Here is a 26,388-nt window from a genome sequence, read left to right on the forward strand (position 1 = left end):
ATGTTTCCTGTATAATGAGGGGGGTTACAATCCCCCAAACCCCCCACAACGCCAACGCGATCTCTATTAAGTAAAGTGGGGGGGTTCCCCACCAACACTCCCCGTTGGACCCCTTTAAAATACGTTTTTTCTTCAGCGCGATTAAGTCCTGAGCTCAGTTGTCTGCGCTCGGTTGTCGGCGCGCGCTTTTGAACCGTGTGTGCAGGGGGTGGGGGTGCCAGCAGGAAGGAGTGGGCATCACTCCTGCTGCAGACAGTGTGTGTGTGTGTGTGTGGGGGGGGGTGTTTCCCTGCCACTGCCGCTCAGCTAATCGCGACAGTAAGATTCCCTTGCTGTGATCAGCTCAATGGCAACATGATTCTCTAAACGGTGTCTGTGACTTGGACGCTGGTTAGAGAATCAGGGTGGTGAGGCAATTCTATTTAGGATGCTCATGTGCGATTCTCAAAAACCGCTTAGGTGACTGCTGAGACCGGGCATGCTATACAGAATCAAGCCCTATAAGCTTAAAATGTTTATTTGCAATGTCTTAGGCCCATAAAATTGCATAAAATCATCTTTCTGTTTTGAGCAGGGAGATGCGGAGTAGAAAATTAAGACTGCAGGGTTGGTGAAGGGTCAGAGATGAAAAATGCGCTTCACTGTGGGGACAGTGAGGGGATGAGGATGAAAATGCGGGGATGGTGAGGGGATGAAACTTTGTCCCTGCGTCACTCTCTGATTTCTTGAAGGTATCTATTTGTCCCCCCCCCTTTTTTTTTTTTTTTGAAAAGTGACAGAACTTTAGAAGATGGGTCTGCTCTAAGGACCGTGTATCTGAATATATCAGAAGTGAACAAGGAAGATTATGAAAATAAGTTTGCCTGTGTTCTTCGGTCATACAATGGGCTAGCTACTGAGTTCTTATTTATAAAACATCCAGGTAGGGTACGCATTCTGCCTTCTACACAATCTTGCTTTCTGCAGTATAGTTTGTCCCTGAAATAAAAGTTTTATCTTTACTTTGTTGGCCGTTGTCACAGGCAGCTGGGCCCAAATCTGAGGCCTCCATCCATTTCCAAGAATGTATTCTTTAGCAGTTTACATCTGGACTAGAATAGTCTCAACATTGCAAGTTTTCCATTGGCTGTTGTGCTTAATGACCTTGCTTGGCGGTCTGGTTCATTTCAATTTGACCTTGCCTTGTCCTTTGTTTCTGTTTCTTGTTTTTGTGCTCTTGAATCATGCTACTTTCTTCTTGCACCCTTCCTGTCGACTTTTCTGATTTCATGAAGACTTGATTTTCAGTTCTGCTTGGCTGGACTGATTTGGCTGCATTTCCAGGTATCACCCCATGCTTGTCTGATCATTGTTAGATCTGTGTATTTTGGTACTGATTGCCCTCACCCTGATGAAACAGCCATCTGCATTATAACTTTAAAGTTGGTTATCATAAATACTCTTCAATAGCTATCAAAAACAACTGAGTCCTGAAAAACGGAGTTGCAGAATTACATTATTCTCTTCATCCAAGCTGTTTCTTGATTTAAGGGCTCCTTTTATCAAGGCGCGCTACGGGGGTTAGCGCGTCGGATATTTCATCACGCGCTAACCCCCGCGGCAAGCCTAAAAACTAACGCCTCATCAATGGAGGCATTAGCGACTAGTGCGGCAGGCGGTTGAACGCACGGTATTCCGCGCGTTAATCACCTACCGCACCTTGATAAAAGGAGCCCTAAGTGTTTGATGATAATAGATACTGAGAGGTGATAAGTTAACATTGTTTGTTTATCTATAGCCATTGCAGAATATGGCAAAATATTATTTGTGGTTTTTTAATATTCGCGGGCCGGCTCTGCCCCTAAGCCCCGTGGATACGGAGGGAGAAGTGTAGTAGACATCATTATTACTATGAAATGCGACATTATTTTACTATACTTTAGGCCTTATTCAGAAAACTTCTTTTCTGAACTTATTTAAAAAAAAAAAAAAAAAATCTATACTAGGTCCTTTATTGTATAATAATTTACAAGAATATTACCTGCATTATAAGATGTTTAAAGCCCTGCCATTTGCATGTGCTAACCATGCAGTATATTTTACAAGGGAGCATATCTGGAGTGGTGAATGGACATGGAAGTGCTATTCAGTTATTGCATGCTAATAATCAGTGTACTAACTGAATAACACAAATGTAACGTGAGAGTCCTTAGTGCCTCCTAAATAGAAGGTGGCAAGTGCTCCTGCATTAAATTTTTCAGTAGCCATTCTGTAATGCAAACATAGTGCATGACCAGAATGTGAAATCATTGAAAAAGGTCAAATTTACGTTCATGCTAGAAATGGGCATAGTGTGTGGGGAATTCCCAGGTTAGGATGCACCAAGCCCATTTAGGGGGGAAGGGAAAGGGATTGGGACTTGTATACCACCTTTTTGTAGTTTTACAACCATGCTCAAAGCAGTTTACATACAGGTACTTCAAGCATTTTCCCTGTTTGTCCTGGTGGGCTCACAATCTATCTAATGAACCTGGGGCAGGGGAAGATTAAGTGACTTGCCCAGGGTCACAGGGAACAGCGCAGGGTTTGAACCCACAACCTCAAGGTGCTGAGGCCTACTGTAGCTCTAACCACTGCACCACACTCTCCTTAGGCCCCTCTTTCTGAGGTCTGTTATCATTCAGTGTGAGAATTAATGCAGGCTAACAGATTAGCGCTGTGTTTATCATTAATACAACACATTGGTACTAACTGCTGTGTTAAATTGTTAACAAGGAAAGTGCTGTTTTCGGTTGCTTATTGGGCATTTAATATGGAAGCTGTAAACATGTGTCAACTATGAACAAAGAAAAATTAGACAAAAAAAATATATTGGGTCAAAACAAAAACAGTGAAATAGACACCAAGAGAATGAAAAATGTAAATAATTGGATAAATACACAAAAAGCACTTTAAAATCTTAGCAATTTTACTTTAAATTAATGCATCAAAGGAAAGATACAACCCAACATGGTCACTTTTAGCTTCAAGCCTGCATCAGGGGCACACAAACTACCAAAGAAAAAAAATGTATAAATGAATCAGATACTATACTCTGGAGGAGGCATGCAAATCGATCTCATGAATATTCATTGTGGATATCCTGAAAACCTGACTGGCTGGGATTCCCCCAGGACAGGTTTGGGAATCAATGCACTAGACAGTAGAGTAGATAGTTCTCTATCCTTTACCTCAGTAGTGTGCATCTCTGAATTTGTTTTTATCAGTGAGGCATGCACACTCCCTTTCTGACACGTGCACATTCACACACCTACAGCTTAGCAGAAATGCTGCCTGTGATTAATTGTGATTAGCTGCCTGTCCCAGCCTTTTGAGTCCGTTTGATAAAATCTGTGTTAAGTGCGAGTACCGTATTTTCACGCATATAACGCGCGCGTTATACACGTTTTTTACAAACCGTGCATAACCTTGCGCGTTTTACAAATTTTTTTTACATAGTTCCCCCCCCGACGTCCGATTCACCCCCCCGCAGGACCGCTCGCACCCCCACCCCGAAGGACCGCTCGTACGCACCCGCACCCCCACCCCGAAGGACCGCTCGCACGCACTCCCACCCGCACCCTCACCCCCTGAAGGACCGCTCGCACCCCCACAGCCTCGCGACCCCCCCCCCTGCTCATCATGTAGAAGCTCCTACCGGTGTCCTGCTGCTTCCTCTTGGCGGTCCCGGCCCTTCTGTGAGCCCTGTGTCTGCGCTGCTTCATCTTCCGGCGGTCCCGCCCTTTCTCTGATGTCAGAGAAAGGGCGGGACCGCCAGAAGACAAACCGTGTCCTGATGTCAGAGAAAGGGCGGGACCGCCAGAAGATAAAGCAGCGCAGACGCAGGGCTCACAGAAGGGCCGGGACCGCCAAGAGGAAGCAGCAGGACACCGGTAGGAGCTTCTACATGATGAGCGGGGGGGGGGGGGGTCAGGAGGCTGTGGGGGTGCGAGCGGTACTTCAGGGTGGGGGTGGGGGTGCGGATGGGAGTGCGTGCGAGCGGTCCTTCGGGGTGGGGGTGTGGGTGCGTACGAGCGGTCCTTCGGGGTGGGGGTGCGAGCGGTCCTGCGGGGGGGGGGGGGGTGAATCGGACATCGGGGAGGGAACTATGTAAAAAAAAATTTGTAAAACGCGCAAGGTTATGCATGGTTTGTAAAAAACGTGTATAACGCGCGCGTTATATGCGTGAAAATACGGTACTCGCACTTAACACAGATTTTATCAAACGGACTCAAAAGGCTGGGACAGGCAGCTAATCACAACTAATCACAGGCAGCATTTCTGCTAAGCTGTAGGTGTGTGAATGTGCACGTGTCAGAAAGGGAGTGTGCATGCCTCACTGATAAAAACAAATTCAGAGATGCACACTACTGAGGTAAAGGATAGAGAACTATCTACTCTACTGTCTAGTGCATTGATTCCCAAACCTGTCCTGGGGGAATCCCAGCCAGTCAGGTTTTCAGGATATCCACAATGAATATTCATGAGATCGATTTGCATGCCTCCTCCAGAGTATAGTATCTGATTCATTTATACATTTTTTTTCTTTGGTAGTTTGTGTGCCCCTGATGCAGGCTTGAAGCTAAAAGTGACCATGTTGGGTTGTATCTTTCCTTTGATGCATTAATTTAAAGTAAAATTGCTAAGATTTTAAAGTGCTTTTTGTGTATTTATCCAATTATTTACATTTTTCATTCTCTTGGTGTCTATTTCACTGTTTTTGTTTTGACCCAATATATTTTTTTTGTCTAATTTTTCTTTGTTCATAATTGACACGTTTACAGCTTCCATATTAAATGCCCAATAAGCAACCGAAAACAGCACTTTCCTTGTTAACAATTTAACACAGCAGTTAGTACCAATGTGTTGTATTAATGATAAACACAGCGCTAATCTGTTAGCCGGGGGGGGGGGGGGGGTCGGGAGGCTGTGGGGGTGCGAGCGGTCCTTCAGGGTGGGGGTGCGGGTGGGAGTGAGTGCGAGCGGTCCTTCGGGGTGGGGGTGCGGTGTGAGCGGTCCTTCGGGGTGGGGGTGCGAGCGGTCCTGCGGGGGGGGGGGGAATCGGACGTCGGGGGGGGGGGGCATCAGGCTTTCAGGGTGGGGACAGGACTTCAAGGGGGAGAGGAGAGTCGGGGCGGGGGAAAGGAGAGTCAGGGTGGCCAGAGGAGAGTCGGGGCGGGCGAAAGGAGTGTCGGTGGCGACGGGAGAGTCGGGGCAGCATGTGCGGTATATGGGTGTGCGCGGTATATAAAATTCTTTTTTACATATATGTCGGTTTCCCGCGCGCTATACCCGTGTGCGCGTTTTACACGGGTGCGCGTTATATACGTGATAATACGGTATCAGGTAAATCTCAACCTGTTTCAGGCAGAATTGAAAAGCAGGTCAAAAGCTTTTTAGAAATAATTTTAATATATTTTCTGTACATTACTGTTAATGAAACATTTTGCAATCATAATGTTACTTTTTCTATTCTGTATGTTTTCTCTTCTTGCTTGTTTATGCAGCTCCGAATTTTCAGGGAAGCTTGATTGCAATATTTGTTACATTGGCCCTAGTGATTGTTATTGCTGTATTGACTTATAAGGTCTTCAGGGTTGAAATTGTACTCTGGCATCGACAAAGCTGCTTTTATCATCATTCAATTAAAGAAGGTATGTCTCTGCTCCTTCCATCCTGTGTCTATGCAATGTATCTTTATAAGCACATGTGTTAACCATATGTTAGAAATGGCCAGAAGGTAAGTTTAGCAATATTTGTGTTCTATAGGCTGTAGGTAGTTGTTTCTAAAATACTGTGTTCAAAGTGTAAAAATTTATTTTTTTCTGAAGGAACCTAGATGTATCTGTATAGGGATACAGCCTTGATCAGCTGGAGGATTCTTCAGCAGTCTGGATCTATGATATCTATTACAAACACATCCAAAACATACAGTTTGAAGGTCACAGTGCTATGGACAAGTTTTAATCTCAGCGTGCATTAGGTCCTAACGAATCAATAGATTTATCATTACACTGGAAATTCGTATGTTTTTGGGTGTTTGTTCACCCTTAAGACTCTTAAGACTTCTGAGACAGGCTGGTTGAGGCCAAAACATGTACATGTCGAGTCATTGAGTTTGGATCACATATTTGATGAATAAAGGACTTTCATGTAATAAATAGTGTTCACCAATCTTATTAGGATTTATCCACTCTTTGTTGTGCGACTTTGAGTTTGTGGATTTGGTTCTCCTGTGTTTATAAGGCATTACAGACTGTTCAAAATGCAGCTGCATGACTGATTTGTGTGAGGGAGCAGACTTGATCATGTGGTGCCATTACTGAAAAAACTTCATTGGTTGCCATTCAAATATCAGATTATGTATAAAGTTTTGGTGTTGATTTTTAAAGTTTTACACCATGCTATACCTTGGTATTTGACTCAGGTGCCAAAAGTATACCAACCGTGTAGATCAGGGGTGTCAAACTCATAGGTGTTGGAATGGGGGGCCACAGGGGCCGTGACCTCCCAAACAATTGCCTGGCATTAAGGGGGAGCAAACAAGGCAGCTGTCCTATCTCCCACCGTAGCCTGCAAGCGACTTTGCCCATGCTCTGGGGCTCTAATGCTGTGCTTGCCAACTTCCCGATCCTTCTATGGCGAAACCAGAAGTTACGACATGAGGGGGGAGGGAGGAGAAGCGAAGCTGGCAAGCACAGTTTTAGAGCCCCGGAGCATGGGCAAAGTTGCTTGCTGGCTAGGGCGGCGTCGGCGGGAGAAAGGGCAGGGAGGGAGGCGTTCAACTCACTTCTTGCTTTGGGCCTTCCTCGCTGCCAGGTCCTGCCTTCGCGGAAACAGAAAGTAAGTGGGACCTAGCAGCGAGGAAGGCCCGAAGCATGCAGGAGCAGCAAGTTGTGAATGCTACGCTGTGATAGGGAAGGAGGAAGGAGGGATGGAAGAGGGAAGAGAAATGCTGCTGCTGCACCCAATTGGGGAGAAGGAAGATCAGGGAAGGGAGAGGAGAGGAATGAGAGATGCCAAGCCCATGGGGTGGGGGTGGGTGAGAGAAATGCTGCTGCTACACCCAATTGAGGAGAAAGAGGGAGAAGGAAAACCAGGAAATGGGGGGAGGAAGAGAAATGCTGCTGTTGCACCCAATTGGGGAGAAAGAGGGAAAGAGGAAGAAGGAAGACCAGGGAAGGGGTGGGGGAGAGAAATGCTGCTTTTGCACCCAATTGGGGAGAGAGAGGAAAAGAGGGAGAAGGAAGACCAGGGAAGAGAAATGCTGCTGCTGCACCCAATTGGGGGGAGAGAGGGAAAGAGGAAGAAGGAAGACCAGAGAAGAGAAATGCTGCTGCTGCGCCCAATTGGGAAGGGAGAGAAGGAAATAGGGAGAAGAAAGAGAAATGCTGTTGTTGCACCCAATTGGGGAGAGAGAGAGAGAAAGAGGGAGAAGGAAGACCAGGGAAGGGAGAGGAAAGGAATGAGAGATGCCAAGTCCATTGGAGGGAGAGAAAGGAAAGGAGATACAAGACCATGGAGGGGGAGGGAAGGAGACAGATGCCAGACCACGTGAAAGGAAGGAAGGAGGGAGGGAGAGAAAGGAAGGAGAGATGACAGATAATGGAGGGGGAGATGGAAGGAGAGGAGAGAGATGCCAAGGCATGAGGGGAGGGAAGGGAAACTAAGGAGACAAATGCCAGACCAGAGGGAAAGGAAGGATAGGAAGTGCTAGAGCATGGAGGGAGAGATAGGAGAAGAGAGGAGAGAGATGCCAGGTCATAGGGGGAGGGAAGGAGATAGAGATGCCAGACCATGGGGTGGAGTGGGAAGGAAGGAAGGAAAGGAGAAGAGAGAGATGCCAGAGCATAGGGGAGGGGGTGGAGACAGAAAAATGGAGAGGGGGTGAAGCTGAAATGAATCATGTACAAAAGAGAGAAGGGGCACAGGATATACCATTTATTGAAGGGACATAGAAAGAGGGAAGATGCCGTATGGAAGAGAGAGAGGACGGACACTGGATGGAAAGGGCAGAGAGGGTGGACAGTGGATGGAAGGGACAGAGAGAAGGTGGACAGTAGATAGGGTAGAGAGAGAGGGCAGAGGCTGGGTGGAAGGGGCAATGAGAGAGGGCAGATGTTGCATGGAAGGGAGAGAGAACAAATGCTGCATAGAAAGAAGAGTGAAGAGAAGATGATTAAAGCAGAAACAACAAAGGGTAGAAAGAAATTTTTTGTTGCTTTTTGTAGAATCAAGTAGTACTGTAACTGTATTGATAAAAATTTATAAATAGGAAATGGAAATAAGGCATTTTTTTTTTGGGGGGGGGGCTAAATCCTTTTCTTCAGGTCAGGACAGGATACCATAACAGCAGTATACTGTACTATCCTGAAGAAAGATTTGGCCTCTGAAAGCTAATTGAAAATGGATTAATAAAAAAAATGCTATTTCTCATTATTTGTTTCATTTCTATTTGTTAATTTGTAAAGTGGTGATTGTTTTGTATCATTTTTTTCAAATTTACTACTACTACTACTACTATTTACCTCTACTTTCTTTATATTTTGCACAGTATTAGGGAACATGTGTCACTGTTTCTGTGGTGTTGCATTGTATGCAGAGTCTTGCATCTTAGGGTTTCATTTTTATATATTAGCACTTTTAGTTTATGGTCCCATATTTGCATAGGGGTTATCTGTGTTCTGGTAGGAATAAATGTTTAGAAGCATACAGTGTGCTTTGTGTAGTTTAATTTTGTGGTCAACCATTATGTGTTGTTAATAAGATTATATTGTATGTATATATGAAAAATTAATGGAAAAAATTGTATTACAATTAGTACTATTATAGGGGTGGGGTCTGGGGGGGGCAGAGATGGAGCGGGGTCTGGGGCGGAGCTTTCAGGCCCCCCAAACAAAAAAGCATTCCGCTGCCTATGGTCAAACTCAGTCACATTAAGGGGCCGAAATTTTACACACAGGCTAAGTCGTGGGCCGAATTTTTTTATAAAGATACTTATTAGTCTTAGTAGAAGTATAGATCCTTCCTCATCCTGAGACACCATTCCAGCGAATCACCTGGTTATTTTCACCTTATAGATGGTACCATACTTAATCCCAAATTTATTCAAATAGTCATTCTAGGCATAGCAGCTGAATGCTTTTTTCAAGTTTTAAGTTTATTTAAAATATTTGATTTAATCGCAAAATCCAAATCCAATGCGATTTACATTTAGTTAAAAATTAGGTTAAAAAAAAAAAAAAAACCCCCACCCCCATAATAGTACTAATTATAATACCATTTTTTCCATTCATTTTTCATATATACACACAATATAATCTTATTAACAACACATAGGCCCTGATTCTGTATAGGACGGCCGGGAGAGGTGTCCTATACAGAATCGGGCCTATACTAAACCCCGATTCTGTAACCGGCGTCCCTGGTTACAGACGCCGGTTAGAGAATCGGGTTAGATTAGACACGGCTGCTACACTTATCGCGGCAAGGGATATGTATAGCGGCCGCTTGTCTGATCGCTGTCAGGAGGATGCCCAACTCCTCCTGCTGGAACCCTGGACCCCCCAAACTCGTAATCGCCGGCAGAAGGATGCCCAACTCCTCCTGCCGGAAAGTCGGACCACCTCCAGACCCCCCATACTAATGCCCCCCCCCAACTAAACTCCCTCCCCCAACTAACCTTTAAAAGTTGGTTGGCTGGACGGGTCTTGCTGCCGTCCAGCCGACAGGCCCGCCTCGTGGAAATAAGACGGGCCTGCTCCTTCCCGGCCCATCCCCGCTAAGTTTAAGGACTGATTGGCCCAGACTCTAGAAGCCTGGACCAATCAGGCCTTAGGCATAGTGGGTCCACCCATCCCCACTAATCCTAAGGCCTGATTGGTCCAGGCTAGGCACCTAGGCCAATCAGGCCTTAGGATTAGTGGGGATGGGCGGACCCGCTATGCCTAAGGCCTGATTGGTCCAGGCTTCTACAGCCTGGGCCAATCAGGCCTTAGATTTAGCGGGGACGGGACGGGAAGGGGCGAGCCCGTCTCATTTCCATGAGGCGGGCCTGTCGGCTGGACGGCAGCAAGACCCGTCCAGCCGACCAACATTTAAAGGTTAGTTGGGGGAGGGAGGTTAGTTGGGGGGGTCGTCGTTAGCATTGGGGGTCCGGAGGGGGGTCCGGCTTTCTGGCAGGAGGAGTTGGGCATCCTCCTGCCGGCGATTACCAGTTTGGGGGGGAAGGGGGGTCCGGGGGGTTCCGGCAGGAGGAGTTGAGCATCCTCCTGCCGGTGATGGGACAGGCGGCCGCGGCCGCTATACTTATTGCAGCAGGGAGATCTCTTGCCGCGATAAATATAGCGGCCACGTCTACTTACAATGTACACCAGCATTTTGCTGGCCTACATTTTAAGCGTCTCTTCCTCTACTAGGGAGACGCGTAGGGCTGCCTAGGTTCGCCTAAGGCCCGCCTAGAAACATAGAAACATAGAAATTGACGGCAGATAAGGGCCACGGCCCATCTAGTCTGCCCACCCTGATGACCCTCCCTTACCTTTGCCTAGTGAATAGAGCCCACGTGTCGATCCCATTTGGCCTTAAAATCAGGCACGCTGCTGGCCTCAATCACCTGCAGTGGAAGATTATTCCAGCGATCAACCACCCTTTCAGTGAAAAAGAATTTCCTGGTGTCACCTCGTAGTTTCCCGCCTCTGATTTTCCACGGATGCCCTCTTGTTGCCGTGGGTCCCTTGAAAAAGAAGATATCTTCTTCCGCTACGATGCGGCCCGTGAGATACTTGAACGTCTCGATCATGTCCCCCCTCTCTCTGCGCTCCTCAAGCGAGTATAGCTGCAGTTTGTCTAACCTTTCTTCGTACGGGAGATCTTTGAGTCCTGAGACCATCCGGGTGGCCATTCTCTGTACCGACTCCAATCTCAGCACATCTTTGCGATAATGTGGTCTCCAGAATTGCACACAGTATTCCAGGTGGGGCCTCACCATGGATCTATACAATGGCATAATGACTTCCAGCTTACGGCTGACGAAACCCCTGCGTATGCAACCTAGGATCTGTCTTGCCTTGGATGAGGCCCTTAGGCGAGCTTAGGCGTCTTGCGGGCCTCCCTAGGCTCCCGGAGGCGCCTTCAATATAGGCGGCCTGCCTGGGGAGCATTTTTTAAAAAAATGTGCATCCTGATTGGCTGATTAGACAGCTGTAGGACACCTACAGCCGCCTAAAATCAGGAAGCACTATGTAGAATCAGGGCCATAATGGTTAACATTTGCTGTTTTTTTTCTCCACTCTCTACCATACATCCATCTTTGATCCAAACAGACTGGGGATTTTAAATTACAGTCCACTTGAGGGGGCAATACTTTCAAAATAGAACAAAACACAAAAAAACCTCTCTCATCAATACTGGGCAAGTTTCTCAAATAAAATCTTCAAATAACATTTAAAGGCTTTTAAATATTTAAATGTGCTCATAAGCTCTTCAGCGCTGGAAAGGTATTTGAATTTTAATCATAACACATTGCATGGAGCAAGGATTCTTGCTTCTACTGGAGTGGGAAATGTTATGGCTCTACAAAAGTTGTTTTAACAGTAGCCCACTTATCTGAAAAGGTCAGTTCACGGCTCCAACACAGTATGTGTTTTGCTACGCTACATCAGGAAGCCAGAAGGATAAGCTTTTTATATTGATTTTATTTGCAGTGTGCAGTGCCTGAGTCCTTTGGTCTACACACTTGATGCCCTAGAGCGTCTTTTTTCAGAAGACAGCCAGAGCCTGGGACCAAAATGTAGAAAAAATAATTTTCTTTTCTATTTTGTGATTACAATATGTCAGATTTGAAATGTGTATCCTGCCAGAGGTGATGTTAGATCACGAACGTGAGCTAGGATTTAACAGAGAGAGGAAAAGTCTTTTTTGTTCGTTTATTTTGTTTACACCACAGCGCCAGTGTGGGTAGGAGAGGGAAAAGGGGGTGAAGAAGCTATAAAATAAACCCACCAGGATGTTTTGAAAAAACACCCACTTGGGCAGGAACATCGAATCAAAAAATCGATTCATTAGGCTGAATCGAATCAAATATTTTTTTCCTGAATCGGGCAGCACTAGTGGAAACAGAAACTATGTCTGAATTCAAGAGGATCTGGGATAGGCACATGGGATCTCTCAGAGAGAGAAAGAGATGGGCAGACTAGATGGGCCATTTGGCCTTTATCTGCCATCAAGTTTCTGTCTTGTTGAAACATATTTAGCATTTGTTAAATATGTATGCATGTAATTTTGTAAAACGCATAGTTATTATGCAGTATATAAATTTTTAAATAAATAAATCTCCAAGAATATTGCCTCATCCCTTAAAACACCCAGAGTAAACCTATTGCACTACAAGGACAAGAAAACCACAGAGAGGATCCACTCGGTAGTGGCATACAATCCATAGCTTGAAAAAACCTAAGAAAAATTATAAGAGATCTTAAACCACTACTCCAAGAAGATGAATTACTAAAAGAAATATTCTCATCTCCACCTATGCTGGCCTTCCATCAGCTACCTAATCTGAAACAGAAACTCGTAAAAAGCAAATTCCCTACACGAATCCACAAAGAAGAGAATGGCTCACATCCTTGCAATATAACAAGCTGCAAATTGTGAGCACATCTCACAGGATCCCACAGTCACTCATATGGGAAAAACATTCAACATAAGAGGTTCCTTGACATGCTTATCTTCTAATGTGGTGTATATCATTCAATGCAAAAAGTGCAAAGAAGGGTGCTACATTGGTGAAACAAGCCACATGCTAAAAACTAGGAACAATTTACACAGATATCATATTAAAAATTGCAATGCCAATCAGGATATCACCTCTGTTGGACAACACTTTGGAAAAAAATGATCACTACACCAATGATTTTATGGTGAGAATACTAAAAGGAAATTTTAGGACAATCCAAGAACGTAATTCCTTTGAAATGAAAATGATAAAATATTTTGATAGCCACCAGATAGGACTTAACAAAGACCTTGGCTTTTTTCACATTAAGGGCTCCTTTTATTAAGCTGCATTAGCGTTTATAGCGCACGCAGCATTTTAGTGCGCGCTAAACCCACGCTACGTGGCTACAACTAATGCCAGCTCAATGCTGGCGTTAAGGTCTAGTGCGTGTGGCAATTTAGCGTGCACTATTCCGCGTGCTAAAGCCCTAACGCGGCTTAGCTGTTTAAATTAACATTTAGGGCTCCTTTTACTTTGTCACCTCCCCAGCACCAATCCATATCTCTCTGTCTTCTACCCACCTAGCCCCCTCTTTGTTCCTCACTCCTCTTTCTTCCTAAGAGACCGTCACTGGAATGCTTTCATGTTTCACTTATATACTGCATACTGATATTTGTTGAAAACTAATCATAAAATGCATTTTGTTAGTCCAATAAAAAAGATATCACCTAATTTCCTTTATGGTTGTGTTTTATTTCTATATATTACTTATATTTTATCAAAATGTTTTTGGTGCGATTTTAACAATAACACAATTCATTCTCCTGTAATTTCAGATGGGAAGACCTATGATGCCTATGTGATGTTTCCAAAAAGCAGAAATACAAACAGCATTTACCCGGTTGATACCTTTGTATTAAAGGCGCTACCTGAAGTGTTGGAGAGGCAGTGTGGATATAAACTGTTCATATTGGGCAGAGATGAATTGCCAGGAGAAGGTAAGCATATGCCAAAAATGTTTTACGATAATAGTTACATTGTAAATGATAACATAACACAAATCTTTATTTATATACCGCGAAAGCCTTTTGGTTTGAAGCGGTTTATAGGAAAAATGGCTGAGGAGAATCAGCGAGCTAAAGCAATGGAGAGAGGACTGAAAGTTGTATAGTATGCATAGAGGGAGGTTAAACAGGGTTTTATAAGAAGGGAGATAAATAAATAGGTAGGAATGTTCATAGTCTTAAAGCAACAACATGGAATAGAGAGTCAGTGGGTCGGGGGTCTTTTCTGAAAAATTTAAGGTGGGTCATCCTGTTTGGGGAAGAGGAGCGTTTTTAGGAGCTTTCTGAAGTGCATGTAATGATGTTCTGACCAGTTGGCTCCATTCAGGATCTATGGCGGCTGCTTGGTAGGGTAGGAGTCTGTTGACGAATCTCTTATGGGTGTGTCCTTTATGGCGAAGAATGATTGAGGTCAAGTAGATTGTCTGGGTTTGGCGAATGTGAACTGATTGGTGAGAGAGTTGGGCAGTAGACCGTACAGAGCTTTGTAGAAGAGACATCCAAATTTGAAAAATACTCGGTTCTCAATTTTCAGCCAATGAAATTGGCAGATAAAGATCAAAGTGACACATCCTGTTTGCACTTAGTTTTCGACCTTTTAGGCTAGATACACAAAAATATTCCCATGTGGAACCCCAAATCCCAGTCCACTTTATCCTGTGTTCCTCACCTGATCTATTAGTTGTATCAGTTGTCATTTTGTTTTGTAACTGTTGTTCTGTTAGGATACCCTTATTGTTTTCTCATAAATGCAGTGGGTTTAGGGTTATGACTACCTCTGCTTTTTACTTCAGTGCTTCATTTCCATCTCCTTGCTTCTAGGTATTTTTCAAGTTTATCCCACACTTTAAATTTTTTTTTTTTTTTTGCATGATCTGGGAGGACATTACACCACCACCCTGTCTAAGAAAAAAATATATTCTGACAACATTCCTGAGTCTATTCCCTCACCGGTTCATATTGTGACCAGTGGTGTAGCCAGTGGTGTAGGTTTGGGGGGTGGGGCAGACCTTGGTGACATGGGCCCCTCCAAACCTGCAGCATCCACTAAATGGCTGGCAGAGAAAATTCACTGCTGAACCATTCCCCTCCTCCTCTTGTGCAGGAAACAGGAAGTTGACAGCGTACCTCCAGCTGCCAATATCAGGACTCCTTATGCATGCTCAGTGTGCGTAAGAGCTGAGCATGCTTGGTGAATCCTGGAATCGGCAATTTTCTGTTTCCTGCAGCAGCAAGAGGAGAAGGGGAACAGCTCTGCAGTGAATTTCTTTGGCTGGAGGGCCTCGGCATTCCTGCTAACAAGGGTAATAGCTCACAATGAAGAAGATCAATGTATCATAAAAGAAAATCGAATGAGGTCAATTACTCATATATGATTATTAATGTAAGTCTTAAGAGAATTCCATTTTTGGAGTAAGCAATGGAGAGTGTACACTTTCTAGCTAAATATAATTCAAGTTTATATGTAACACATACTAACCCCCTCTTTTACTAAGGTGCGCTATGCTTTTTAGCACGTGATAAATAGCGCACGCTAAACATGTGCTAAATGCTAACATGTGCATGTTATCCTATAGACACCTTAGCAGTTAGCGCATGCGTTGATTTAGCGTGTGTTAAACGTACGCTAAAACGCTTAGCGCACCTTAGTAAAAGAGAGCCTAAATTCCTCCATTTAGAGTAGCCAACTAAATTGAGATTTTTTTTTCCCATGAAGCTAGTATAGCTTTCAGCCCAAGAGTTAGAAAAGTGTCTAGTAGGGAGCAATCTTGTTCTGAAAGAAGAGATTGAATACATGATGATTTTAATAGGATGTACCTATAATAGGTGGAACATTGAACATTAAGAATGTTACAAATGGTTGCCCATACCCAATGCTAGTATTTATTAGTAAATATTAATCAAAAATATATTTAATCTGGTTTGGGATAAGCATGACCAACATATTTGGAAATGGATGGATTAATATAGGGCAGTGGTTCCCAAACCTGTCCTGGGGGACCCCTAGCCAGTCAGGTTTTCAAGATATCCCTAATGAATATGCATGAGAGAGATTTGCATACCTGTCACTTCCATTATATGCAAATCTCTCTCATGCATATTCATTAGGGATATCTTGAAAACCTGACTGGCTGGGGGTCCCCCAGGACAGGTTTGGGAACCACTGATATAGGGTGTCCATAAAGATCTGTGGGTTAGAAAATACATGGATTATATTACTGAAGATTTGGTGGAGTGAGACAAAAGTAGCCATAAATGATCCCATTTTAAATCAGTAACATTTGTAAAGAGAAGATTAGGTACTTACCTCGATAATTTTCTTTCTAGTAGAAAGGCATACGAGTCTTGACCAGTAGGTTGAGTACCCCTACTTACAAATTTGTGTAGAAGGCATCATCTACATTTCTCAGCTCCACCTCCTCTGACACTGCTTTGTGCTCCTCATTTTGAACCCCTCATTTTACCAAGCAGTCAAGAAAGAAAAGGAAACAAAAAGGAGGGGTATGGAGATCATTCTGCTCAGCTCAGGTCTACTCTGACTTCAAATGAAACAAATAAATAACATGGTTAAAAAAAAAATCAGATAACAAGATGGAACACAACAAGCCACCTACCTGAGTGCAACCAGCACCAACACTGCTATGACTCTCATACTCTCCTGTTTTTTTTTTTAATGGGAAAGTTATCTATATGACCCCCCTCCTCCTGATGAGGCTCTTCTTGGACACTGTTGAGACCTTCAGGGTGTCCCAGGGTATCGTCATACTCTGGGTTAGAAGATCAAGCATAAGACAAGAATGCACTTGTCTGAGGCAGTAAGCAGGCAAAATGTAAACCTGACAAGGTGGGATGTCTAGACTCATATGCCTTTCTACTAGAAAGAAGATTATTGAGGTAAATACCTAATCTTCTCTTCTAGTGCATAAGGCAAATGAGTCTTGACCAGTGGGATGTACCAAAGCATCCCTCCAGTCTAGGGTGGGGCAGATAAGCCTGCTGCTAGCACAGATGATCCAAAGGTGGCATCTGCTCACACTCCGTAGAACTTAGTGAAAGTATGGAGGGTGGACTACGTGGCTGCCTTATAAATCTCCTCGGGTGGCACTGCCCGGTACTCCATCCACATAAAGGCCACATTCCTAGTAGAGTGCACTCTTAAGGACATGGGGGGTTGCTTACCGTACCTGATGTAAACTGAAGAAATAGCTTTATGAATCCATCTTGAAATGGAAGCCTTAGAGGCTGGTTTCCTCAAATAGCTAGGATTTGTTAACACAAAGAGATGATCCATTAGATGATAATCATTTGTCACCTTGAGGTAAAGGAGAAGAACTCTTTTAACATCCAGCAAAGCTAATGCTTTGTTTTTTTTCCTCAATCCCATGGGATGGAATGCGGGTAACCGGGCTTCCTAATTTATGTTGAAAGCTAAGATACCGTGTATGGAGATACCCCAGCCTCAATGAACCAGAGGAAGGGTTCTCTGCACAAGAGAGCCTTAAGCTCTAAAACCCTCCTCGCTGAGGCGATTGTTGCTAGAAACACTGTCTTGATAGTGAGATTCATCAGTATCACCTCTTGCAAGGGCTCATATGGAGCCTTGTTAGAGAATACAGGACAATGTTAAGATTCCACATTAGAAAAGGCTGCCACACTGGCAGGCTCAGTCTCATAGCTCCCTTCAAAAATCTGCCAACATCAGGATGAAAGCTACTGAAACCTAAGTATCAATGGACAATAGAATAGTAAATGATCTAATGTCCCAGCTTCGAGATTACAGTGCCAGCATCTATTAGACTTAAAGCTATTTAATTTCTTTTTTTTTAAAATCTTTATTCATTTTTACATCTTACATCAAGTGTGATCAGAAATATCATTTAAACTTACAAACATCACTTGAATTTCTGTTACAATCATTCTAAAATAATGAAATGTATCCCCCCTCCCACCCTTACCATATCCTCTGTATCCATATATATCCTATAATATATTCTTTTCTATTAATCCAAACAATTAATGAGCTATCTAATTTCTGTAAACGAACTGGGATCCAGACTGTTCTATGTAACAAAAAAACCAAATTTGTCTCATAGATGCCGACGCCATACATCTCATCCTCCAAACCCAAATTCGTGGCCATTGAGACACAGTAATTTGATGCTTTATCTCAATGCTCCAAATGTCACGAAGACCAGTCTTTGGTTTCTTATTTAAAAATCCAGATATTAATTTATATCACTGAGCGGCCTGGTATCCCAGGAAGTCCACCTGAAAAGATAAGACCGGCAAACTCTGCTGATTAGTTAGATTTTTCCATTCAGGGAACCCTTTCTGAATGGCCTGCTTCAATTGCAGCCATCTATAACTTTGTGATTTGTTAAGACCAAATTTGTGTTGAAATTGTGAAAAGTCAAGCAGCTTACCATCTGATATAACAACATCCAAAGTATGTATACCTGGCTTCATCCAGTGTTTTCCAGATGACCTTAAACCCGCCAATTTGAATCTTGGAGTTCAGCCAGAGGGACTGACATGTGGATTTATGGAATGGAATAGTTGTAAAATTATTGACAAATTTTAAAGTTTGCCATGTGTCTAATAAAATTCTATTGTCCTTATACAATCTAGGAAACTTGATACTTAGACCTAATCACAGTGGAGACATGAGTTGCCATTCCAACCAAAACCAGTCTGGGAGATTTTCCATGAGCTCAGGGAGGACCCAGTATATACCCTGACGCATAATATAGACTTCATGGTACCTATAAAAGTTGGGGAAATTTACCCCATCTTCCGCAATTGGTTTTTGTAGAGATACCATGGCAATTCTTGCTGCTTTCCCCAGCCAAATAAATTTTGTCAGAATACTATTTAATTTCTTATAAAAGGACCCCTGAAAAAACAATGGTAACATTCCCATTTGGTAACAAACCACAGGCAGGATCATCATCTTAACTGTTTGGACTCTCCCCATCAATACAAATGTAATGGGTTCCAATGCTCACACATTTCTGTGACCTTCAGCAATAAAGATTTTTCATTTACTTTCATAGTTTCTTCCAGGGTACTTTTTATCCAAATACCTAAATACTTTATACCCTCTTCCTTCCAAAGAAAAGGGAATGTATCAAATAATCCTTTTGTACAATATACATTTAGTGGAAGAACCTCTGATTTGCTCCTAGTTTATTTTGTAACCAGAGAATTTTCCAAATCTATCAATCAGATCCGGTAAATGCGGAATGGTGGTTTCAGGATTTCTCAAATTAAGCAATATGTCATCTGCATAAGCAGAGACCTTGTATTCCCGACCTGTATAGGGAATACCCTGTATCTCCTCTGCCTGCTGAATAGCCAATAACAAGGGTTCCAATATAATGGCAAAAAGCAAAGGAGATAACGGACACACTTGTCTAACTCCCCTTTTAATACAAAAACATTCTGAAAAATTATTATTAATGTATAATTTTGCATAAGGGGAACTATACAAGGTTTGAATCATTTGTATAAATCCAGAACCAATACAAAACCAATCCATTGCTTGACACATGAAGGTCCAGTCCACTTGATCAAAGGCTTTCTCTGCATCCAAGGATACAGAGAAAGCCAGATATTCCATAGTTTTTGTTAGATTTAACATGTGAAAAGCCAGTCTGGTGTTTGATGAATGTCTTTGAGCAACGAAACCCGTTTGGTGCATACCGATAATATAAGGGAGAGCCTTGGCCAAGCGCAAAGCCAATAATTTAGCCAGAAATTTTCCATCTACATTAATCAAAGAAATAGGCCTGTAATTTGAAACCAATGAAGGATCTTTATTTGGCTTTGGCAAAACTATAGTTAAAGATTCTGCCATAGTATCTATAATATAACCTTTAGTCAGTTGAGCCTGATATAAATTTAATAAATGAGGTAATAGGGTAATTTGAAATGATTTGTATAACTCTACAGTGAACCCATCACCACCTGGAGTGGATCCAACTCTAAGGGACTTCAATGCTACCTGTAGTTCTTTCATTGATATAGGCACGTCAAGAGTTCCTTTTATATGCTTGGGAATTTTAGGCCCCTTAATTAACTTCAAGAACTCTAAACCCTCAAGTTCTTTACTTGAATAAAGCTCAGGAGAATATAAAGCTTTATAATATTTCAAAAATTGTTTTAAGATATTCCCAATTTGAGAATGAGTTTCCCCATTCTCATCTGTGATAGCCACAATTTTTACTTTCCTTTTTTTAGCTTTAAGATAATTAGCTAATACTCTTCCCGCTTTATTCGAGTTTCCATAATACAGAGCCTGTTGAGAAACTCTTTCCTAGCCATTTGAGTGGAAATCTCATTATATCTGTATTTAGCTTTTAAGAGGGCCTGCAAAGTATTTTGTTCCCATTTCAAGGCCAATTGTGACTCTAAGGGCTCCTTATATAAAGCCGCACTAGCGGTTTAACACACGTAATAGCGCACGTTAAACCGCCAGCTGTGCTAGCCGCTAATGCCTGCCTTATGCAGGTGGTAGTTTTTTGGCCAGCGTAGGGGTTAGCGCGTGATTAAAAGTTGCGCGCGCTAACCCCTCTAGCGTGGCTTGATAAAAGGAGCCCTAAGTCCTTAATATTTTGTTCCAAATTAGAGAATTCCAATTTAAATTGTTTCCTAACATGCGCCAAATATGAGATAATTTGTCTTCTCATGGTAGATTTGAAAGCATCTCATAGTGTTTCTAAACAGATTTCCTCTGAGGCATTGAGTTGAAAATATTCATTCATTTTTAATTGAAATTCTTCAATAAATTTGGAATCTGCAAGCAATATATTATTGAACTTCCACACAGGTCTATTACAATCTTGTTCCTCAAATTTTAACTCAATCTAAACCCCAGCATGATCTGACAAAACAATAGAATCTATGCCAGCTTTGGTTACCTGTTGAACTAATTGATCTGATACAAATACATAATCTATTCTTGAAAATGACTTATGAATCTGGGAGCAAAAGGAAAACTCCCAAGCATTAAAATAGAGAATTCGCCAGATATCTTTTAATCCACAGGATTGAACTAAATTATCCAATCCCATTGATTTCAAAATCCTACTGAGTTGTTTATCCAATAATTTTTTTTAAGGTTTTTTTTTTTTTTTTAAGTTTATTAGGTTTTTATATACCGCCTATCAAGAATATCTAAGCGGTTTTACAATCAGGTACTTAAGCGTTTTCCCTGTCTGTCCCGGTGGGCTCACAATCTATCTAACGTACCTGGGGCTATGGAGGATTAAGTGACTTGACCAGGGTCACAAGGAGCAGCGCGGGGTTTGAACCCACAACCCCAGGGTGCTGAGGCTGTAGCTTCAACCACCGTGCCACACACTCCTCCATAATGGATCCATAACAGCATTGAAGTCTCCAGCTACCACTAAATTAGAGGCAGCCTGTGGCAGAAGTACCTGTTGAAGAGTCTTAAAAAATTCTGCTTGATTGGTATTAGGGGCATAGACACAAAACAGCATCAGAGCATGTTTCACCAAGGTCATCTTTACCTGAACCCACCTTCCTGAAGGATCTGCAGAAATAAAATTAAATACAGCTGAACATTTCTTATGGACTAAAATAGCCACCCACGCTTTTTTTCCCACAGCTGGTGCAAAAAAACACTGCTTGACTCATCCTCCTTCTAGTTTCATAGATTCCCCTGCAGTCAAATGAGTTTCCTGTATCATATATATATATATCCACATTTTGCTGCTTTAAAAAATTGAGTGCTTTCTTCCTCTTAACAAGATGATTGAGGTCATTAACATTTAAAGAAAAATTTTTAAAATTCATTGCAAAATTTCAAAGAAGAAAACCCACAATAGAATACCAAAAATCCTTTTATTCCCCAAAAAGATCCTTTGCTCAAAACACGTCCTAAATCCCCTATTAAAAATCCCCTGTTCTCCCCCCAATTCGCTAACCCCCCTATCATACGATTGTTTGAAGACATACATTTAGACTAGTAGCCAGAATTTCCCCCTCAGGCACAATTATTAATTACTTCCCCTTACACACTTAAAATTAATCAACCCATAGAGATTAAAATATTTCATAAATATCAAAATAAATAAAAAGATACTCATAAAAAGTGAACAGATAAATAATAGAATATGATAATAAAATAAAGTACATTCTCTATACATGTGGATATTCATTAAATTATTGAGATTACTTAAACAAATACAATTAATGAATATTATCATTGGATATCCTTTATATTATCCCCAAATCTATCTAACCCTCCCCCAGACAATATAATTAATTATATCCCTTTATAAAATAAACATTAATCACCCCTATAACACTGATCTTTCCATTATACCCAAAATATTTGATAGATGTCTGAATAAATGAATAAATAATACTAAATGGTGAAGAACTAAAAATTGGATTATTACAATAAGATAAATTATATATCTTGTACTTATGTAAATACCTTAAATCAATGAAATTGCTTTAACAAATATAGTTGATCCATACAAACATTGAATGCTCTATATATTCCCCAAATCTATCCAAAAACCCACCAGTTACATTAGTAAGATTAATTAGCCCTTGAAACATTCAACTAAAATCCCCCCATACACAAGGTTACTTAAAAATCAATAGAATTATCTCCGTGTTTCCCCACATTTGAATATGTATTAAATTAAATTAAACTAAACAATAGGTAATTTAAAATTCCTTAGAGTGACTATGCTACTTCCCAAATAATGTCCTCAGACTTCGGCAATGGTTTCCACTTAATCTGGGGGTTCTCTCGAGGGCACTATTACCAAACCATGGTCTTTTGTTATAAACCTCTGTAACGAAGTTGAAACTTAGAATCGTGCTGTTACTGGTCTCGGCATGTTCTTGACTCTCCAGAACAATTACAAAAGTACATTCTAAACTCCATCTTGCCATTTTCCCCACTCTGTTACTGAGAGGTTCAGGGCCAACTGAGAGACAGTGGTGACTGTGGCTCCAAAGCTGTTTAAGTAGGGGTTTGAGTGGCAGCTGCCGCTACTGAGTGCTGCACTTTAAAAGCGGCTTGAGTTCGGCTTCATTTCTCCTGTGCCCTGCTGGTGAGTCCTGCTGCACTAGGGTGTTGATCGTGGTCCCGATGCAATCTGTGGCAGGGTTGAGGCGGCAGTTCCCGCTATCATGATTAACCTTTGCATTGCAGATTTAACTGAGGTGCCTATTGTCCCGAAGCGCTCTACAGAATAGATTTTATCCAAGGAGATACAGATTGCGGTCCTGACCCTGACCGTTGATGGCCTGAAGTACTGGTACCATTGGCAACTATGGTTCTTAAGGAAAACTTTCCCTTAAACGCCATTGACCTGAAATCTGCAGCAGCCTCACTGGTTGCTGATCGGGAATTTGCTCTTTGCGAAGGGTCTGCAACTTGACTTCCTCTTTTCTCTAACTTCTCCGGAACTCTTCTCTCCCTTTCACCCTCCGGCTCTTATTTACAGCTCCCCAAGCCGCTTCCGGTCGCACCTCTTTCCAGGTACCAGCCATAATGTCAACAGGCCACTCTCCACCCCAAACAAGATGGTGCACCAGAAAAGCGGGCATTATGACTCACAGCATTCGCCCCAGAACCACCCGTAACGAAGGTGATGGTGAGTAATAGGGTGGTGGACACATGCATAGTTTAAGGCTTAATCCTTAATGTTCTTTAAACTTTGATCCGTTCTTCAAACATTCAAAAGGCACCCACTGCTTACCGTAGGCCACATTTCCAGCTCTGCCCACCTCTCCCATCATCACTAACTTTTCTTTGACGTAAAGTAATCACCTGTCTTTCAAATGACATAGTGGGCTGGAACTTCTTCAGTAGAAATCGAATTTTCTCTTGTTAGAAGGCTTTTTTTTTAAAAAAAAGAAAAAACTGTCATCGCGGTTCTATGACAATTACTTTAAAAAAAACCCAAAACCAAATGAAGACAATTAAATGACCAAGTCCAAATTAAATAAATACTTCAAAGCCAGTGAATAGATATAAAAATAAAGACACAGTTTCCACTGAAAGGATTGTCCATTCAGTTCATTGGTGTTTCTTTATTGGACAAAAACTCTTTCAGTCTTTCAGGGTCTTCAAACTGGTAAAATTTGTCCTTGTAAGTAACCCTTATTAGAACAGGGTAATAAAGCCCATATTTTGCCCCCATCTCCATTAAAGGTTGCCTCAGTTGTAGAAATTGTTTACGAGGCAGCACTGTCTCACTTGCAAAGTCCGGGACGAACATAAGTTTTGAATCGTTATAAGATAGATTTCTTGTTTCTTTTGCCACCCTTAGAATCTCTAAAACATGCTGGAAATGCAGCAGGCAAAAAATTATTGGTCTAGGTCTTGCCTGGTCATGAGGTCTCCTTCCCGGGATCCTATGTGCCCTCTCTATTTCAAGTGGCACTTTTAAGTTGAGGGGCAGTATTTTTTAATAACTTCCTCCAAAAAAGATATCATATTTCTTCCTTCTGCCCCTTCCTTTAAACCCAGGATTCTTACATTATTCCTTCTCGCCTGGTTTTCAAAGTCTGTCATCCGCTTTTCCATTGCTTTTATGATCTTATGATCCATTTTACATTGCTGCTGCTCTTGTTCCACTTTCTCCACTCTGATCTCCTTCTGATCCATTCTGTTGATAACCATATCCACTTTATTACTCATATTTGCCATTTCTTCCTTCATCCCAGCCATCTGTTCTGTAACTTCCTTCAGAGCTAGTCTGATACTTCTCAGCTCCTCCAATAATTCAATCATATCTAGGGCATCTACAGGCAGAGGAGTCTTGACAGGGGTGGGTGGGTCTTCTTTTAGCCTTCCCAGCAGATTTTGCAGCAGTTTCAGGCTTAAATTGTTTAGTGGAAGCCATTAGTTGAAATTTTTCCAGATTATCTGCCTTTAAAGGAGAAAAATTGTAAACTGTAAATCAACAAAGGGTGCCCAGGGAAGGGAACTCAACAGCTACACAGCCATTTCCTAAGTCTCCAAGTTCCGGAATCCCAGGTGTACAGTTTTCTAATAGCCTCTTGAAACTGGAGGATGAGAAATCTAGGAATATACACACATGTAATAAAATTGACAATCTAAACCAATCATTTGTTCTAACAAAATTCAGAAAACTATAAATGTTTAAAGAAATGTTTTCACAGGAAATGAAATGCTAGGTCATTTGAATTGCTCCAACCTTTTCATTTTGTTCATTTTTTTTTCTTATTTACAGCCATTGCTGATGTTGTTGATAAAACCATGAATGAGTGCAGAAGATTAATAATAATTTTAGCAGGAATAAATTCAAGAGATGACTTTTTTGAAAATGTATTTGAGCAGCAAATAGCATTATATGACGCCCTTGTCAGCAATAAAGTCAAAGCTATCCTGATAGAATTGGAAAAGACAATGGACTATACAAATATGCCAGAATCTATTAAATACATCAAACAGAAGCAAGGAGTCATCAGATGGAAAGGAAATTTCACCGATAGTTCTCTTCTACCAAATACAAGATTCTGGAAAAATGTGAGGTATCGGATGCCACCAGTGAAGGGTTTGTCTACACAAATATCGCTTTCCAATTCAGTACCACCAAGTGAATCCCACAGTATAAAAGATGCATAAAGTTTTTATAATTCATGTCTACTGAAGATTATTTTTAATGTGTTTTAATTCATGTTACTACTTTGTTTATATTCATAAGGTCATCCTTTTTATCGAACTGTATTCATGAATCCCAAAAGACTTTGCTTCCATCATACAATGAAAAGAAGTTAATTGGATGCCAAACCACTACAGATTTTGAAGCTGCTTTCTGTGGCACTGTGAAATATTTATTTATTTATTTAATTTATTTAGAAATTTATTACTCACTACATCCTACTATTCTGAGCATGTCACACTGTAAAAACATACATAAAATATAAACAAATACACAAAACATACTGTTCACTCATACCTCAATATATCATCATAACCCATTCTATCTGACATGGCCTTCTATAAATCAAGGGCTCCTTTTACGAAGCTGCGGTAATGGTTTAACGCGCTTAATAGCGTGCGCTAAACCGCCGGACATGCTAACCACTACCGCCTCCTCTTGAACAGGCGGTAGTTTTTCGGCTAGCGCGGGGGTAGCGCGTGATTAAAAGTCACGCGCGTTAAAGCCGCTACTGCGGCTTTGTAAAAAGAACCCCAAATGCTGCAAAATCAAAGACTTGGGCTCCTTTTACTAAGGTGCATTAGGGCCTTATCGTGCGGAATAGCGCGCGATACAATGCCACGTGTGCTAGCCGCTACTTCCTCCTCTTGAGCAGGCGGTAGTTTTTCATGTAGCACACGTTAATCTGGTGCGTGAACTAAAAACGCTAGCGCACCTTTGTAAAAGGAGCCCTTAGTCAGACAAAATGTCTCTGGAATAAAATAGCTTTTACCACCTTTCTAAATTGAAGCAGACTGTTAACATTTTGTACACAACCAGAAGAGCATTCCATAATATCGTTCCCTGTACTGCAAGTATTTTCTGACAAGAACTTACAAGCCTCACATTTTTCACAGCTTGCACCTCTAGA

General features: G+C 41.9%; 1 protein-coding gene across 2 annotated transcripts in view; it reads left to right on the plus strand.

Annotated features, from left to right (window-relative positions):
• The window catches only part of LOC117363168 (interleukin-1 receptor type 1-like), a 77,228-nt gene extending 51,283 nt beyond the window's left edge, over window positions 1-25,945 (plus strand). For both annotated transcript variants that reach the window (XM_033950521.1, XM_033950520.1), the window contains 4 exons: window positions 774-922; window positions 5,526-5,672; window positions 13,573-13,734; window positions 25,047-25,945. In XM_033950521.1, coding sequence (XP_033806412.1) covers window positions 774-922; window positions 5,526-5,672; window positions 13,573-13,734; window positions 25,047-25,441 — 853 coding nt within the window. In that variant the 3' untranslated portion in view covers window positions 25,442-25,945. The remainder of the gene's footprint in view (window positions 1-773; window positions 923-5,525; window positions 5,673-13,572; window positions 13,735-25,046) is intronic.
• Window positions 25,946-26,388: the final 443 nt, after the last annotated feature.

This window comes from Geotrypetes seraphini, chromosome 6 (assembly GCF_902459505.1).
Source record: "Geotrypetes seraphini chromosome 6, aGeoSer1.1, whole genome shotgun sequence".
Classification (NCBI taxonomy): domain Eukaryota; kingdom Metazoa; phylum Chordata; class Amphibia; order Gymnophiona; family Dermophiidae; genus Geotrypetes; species Geotrypetes seraphini.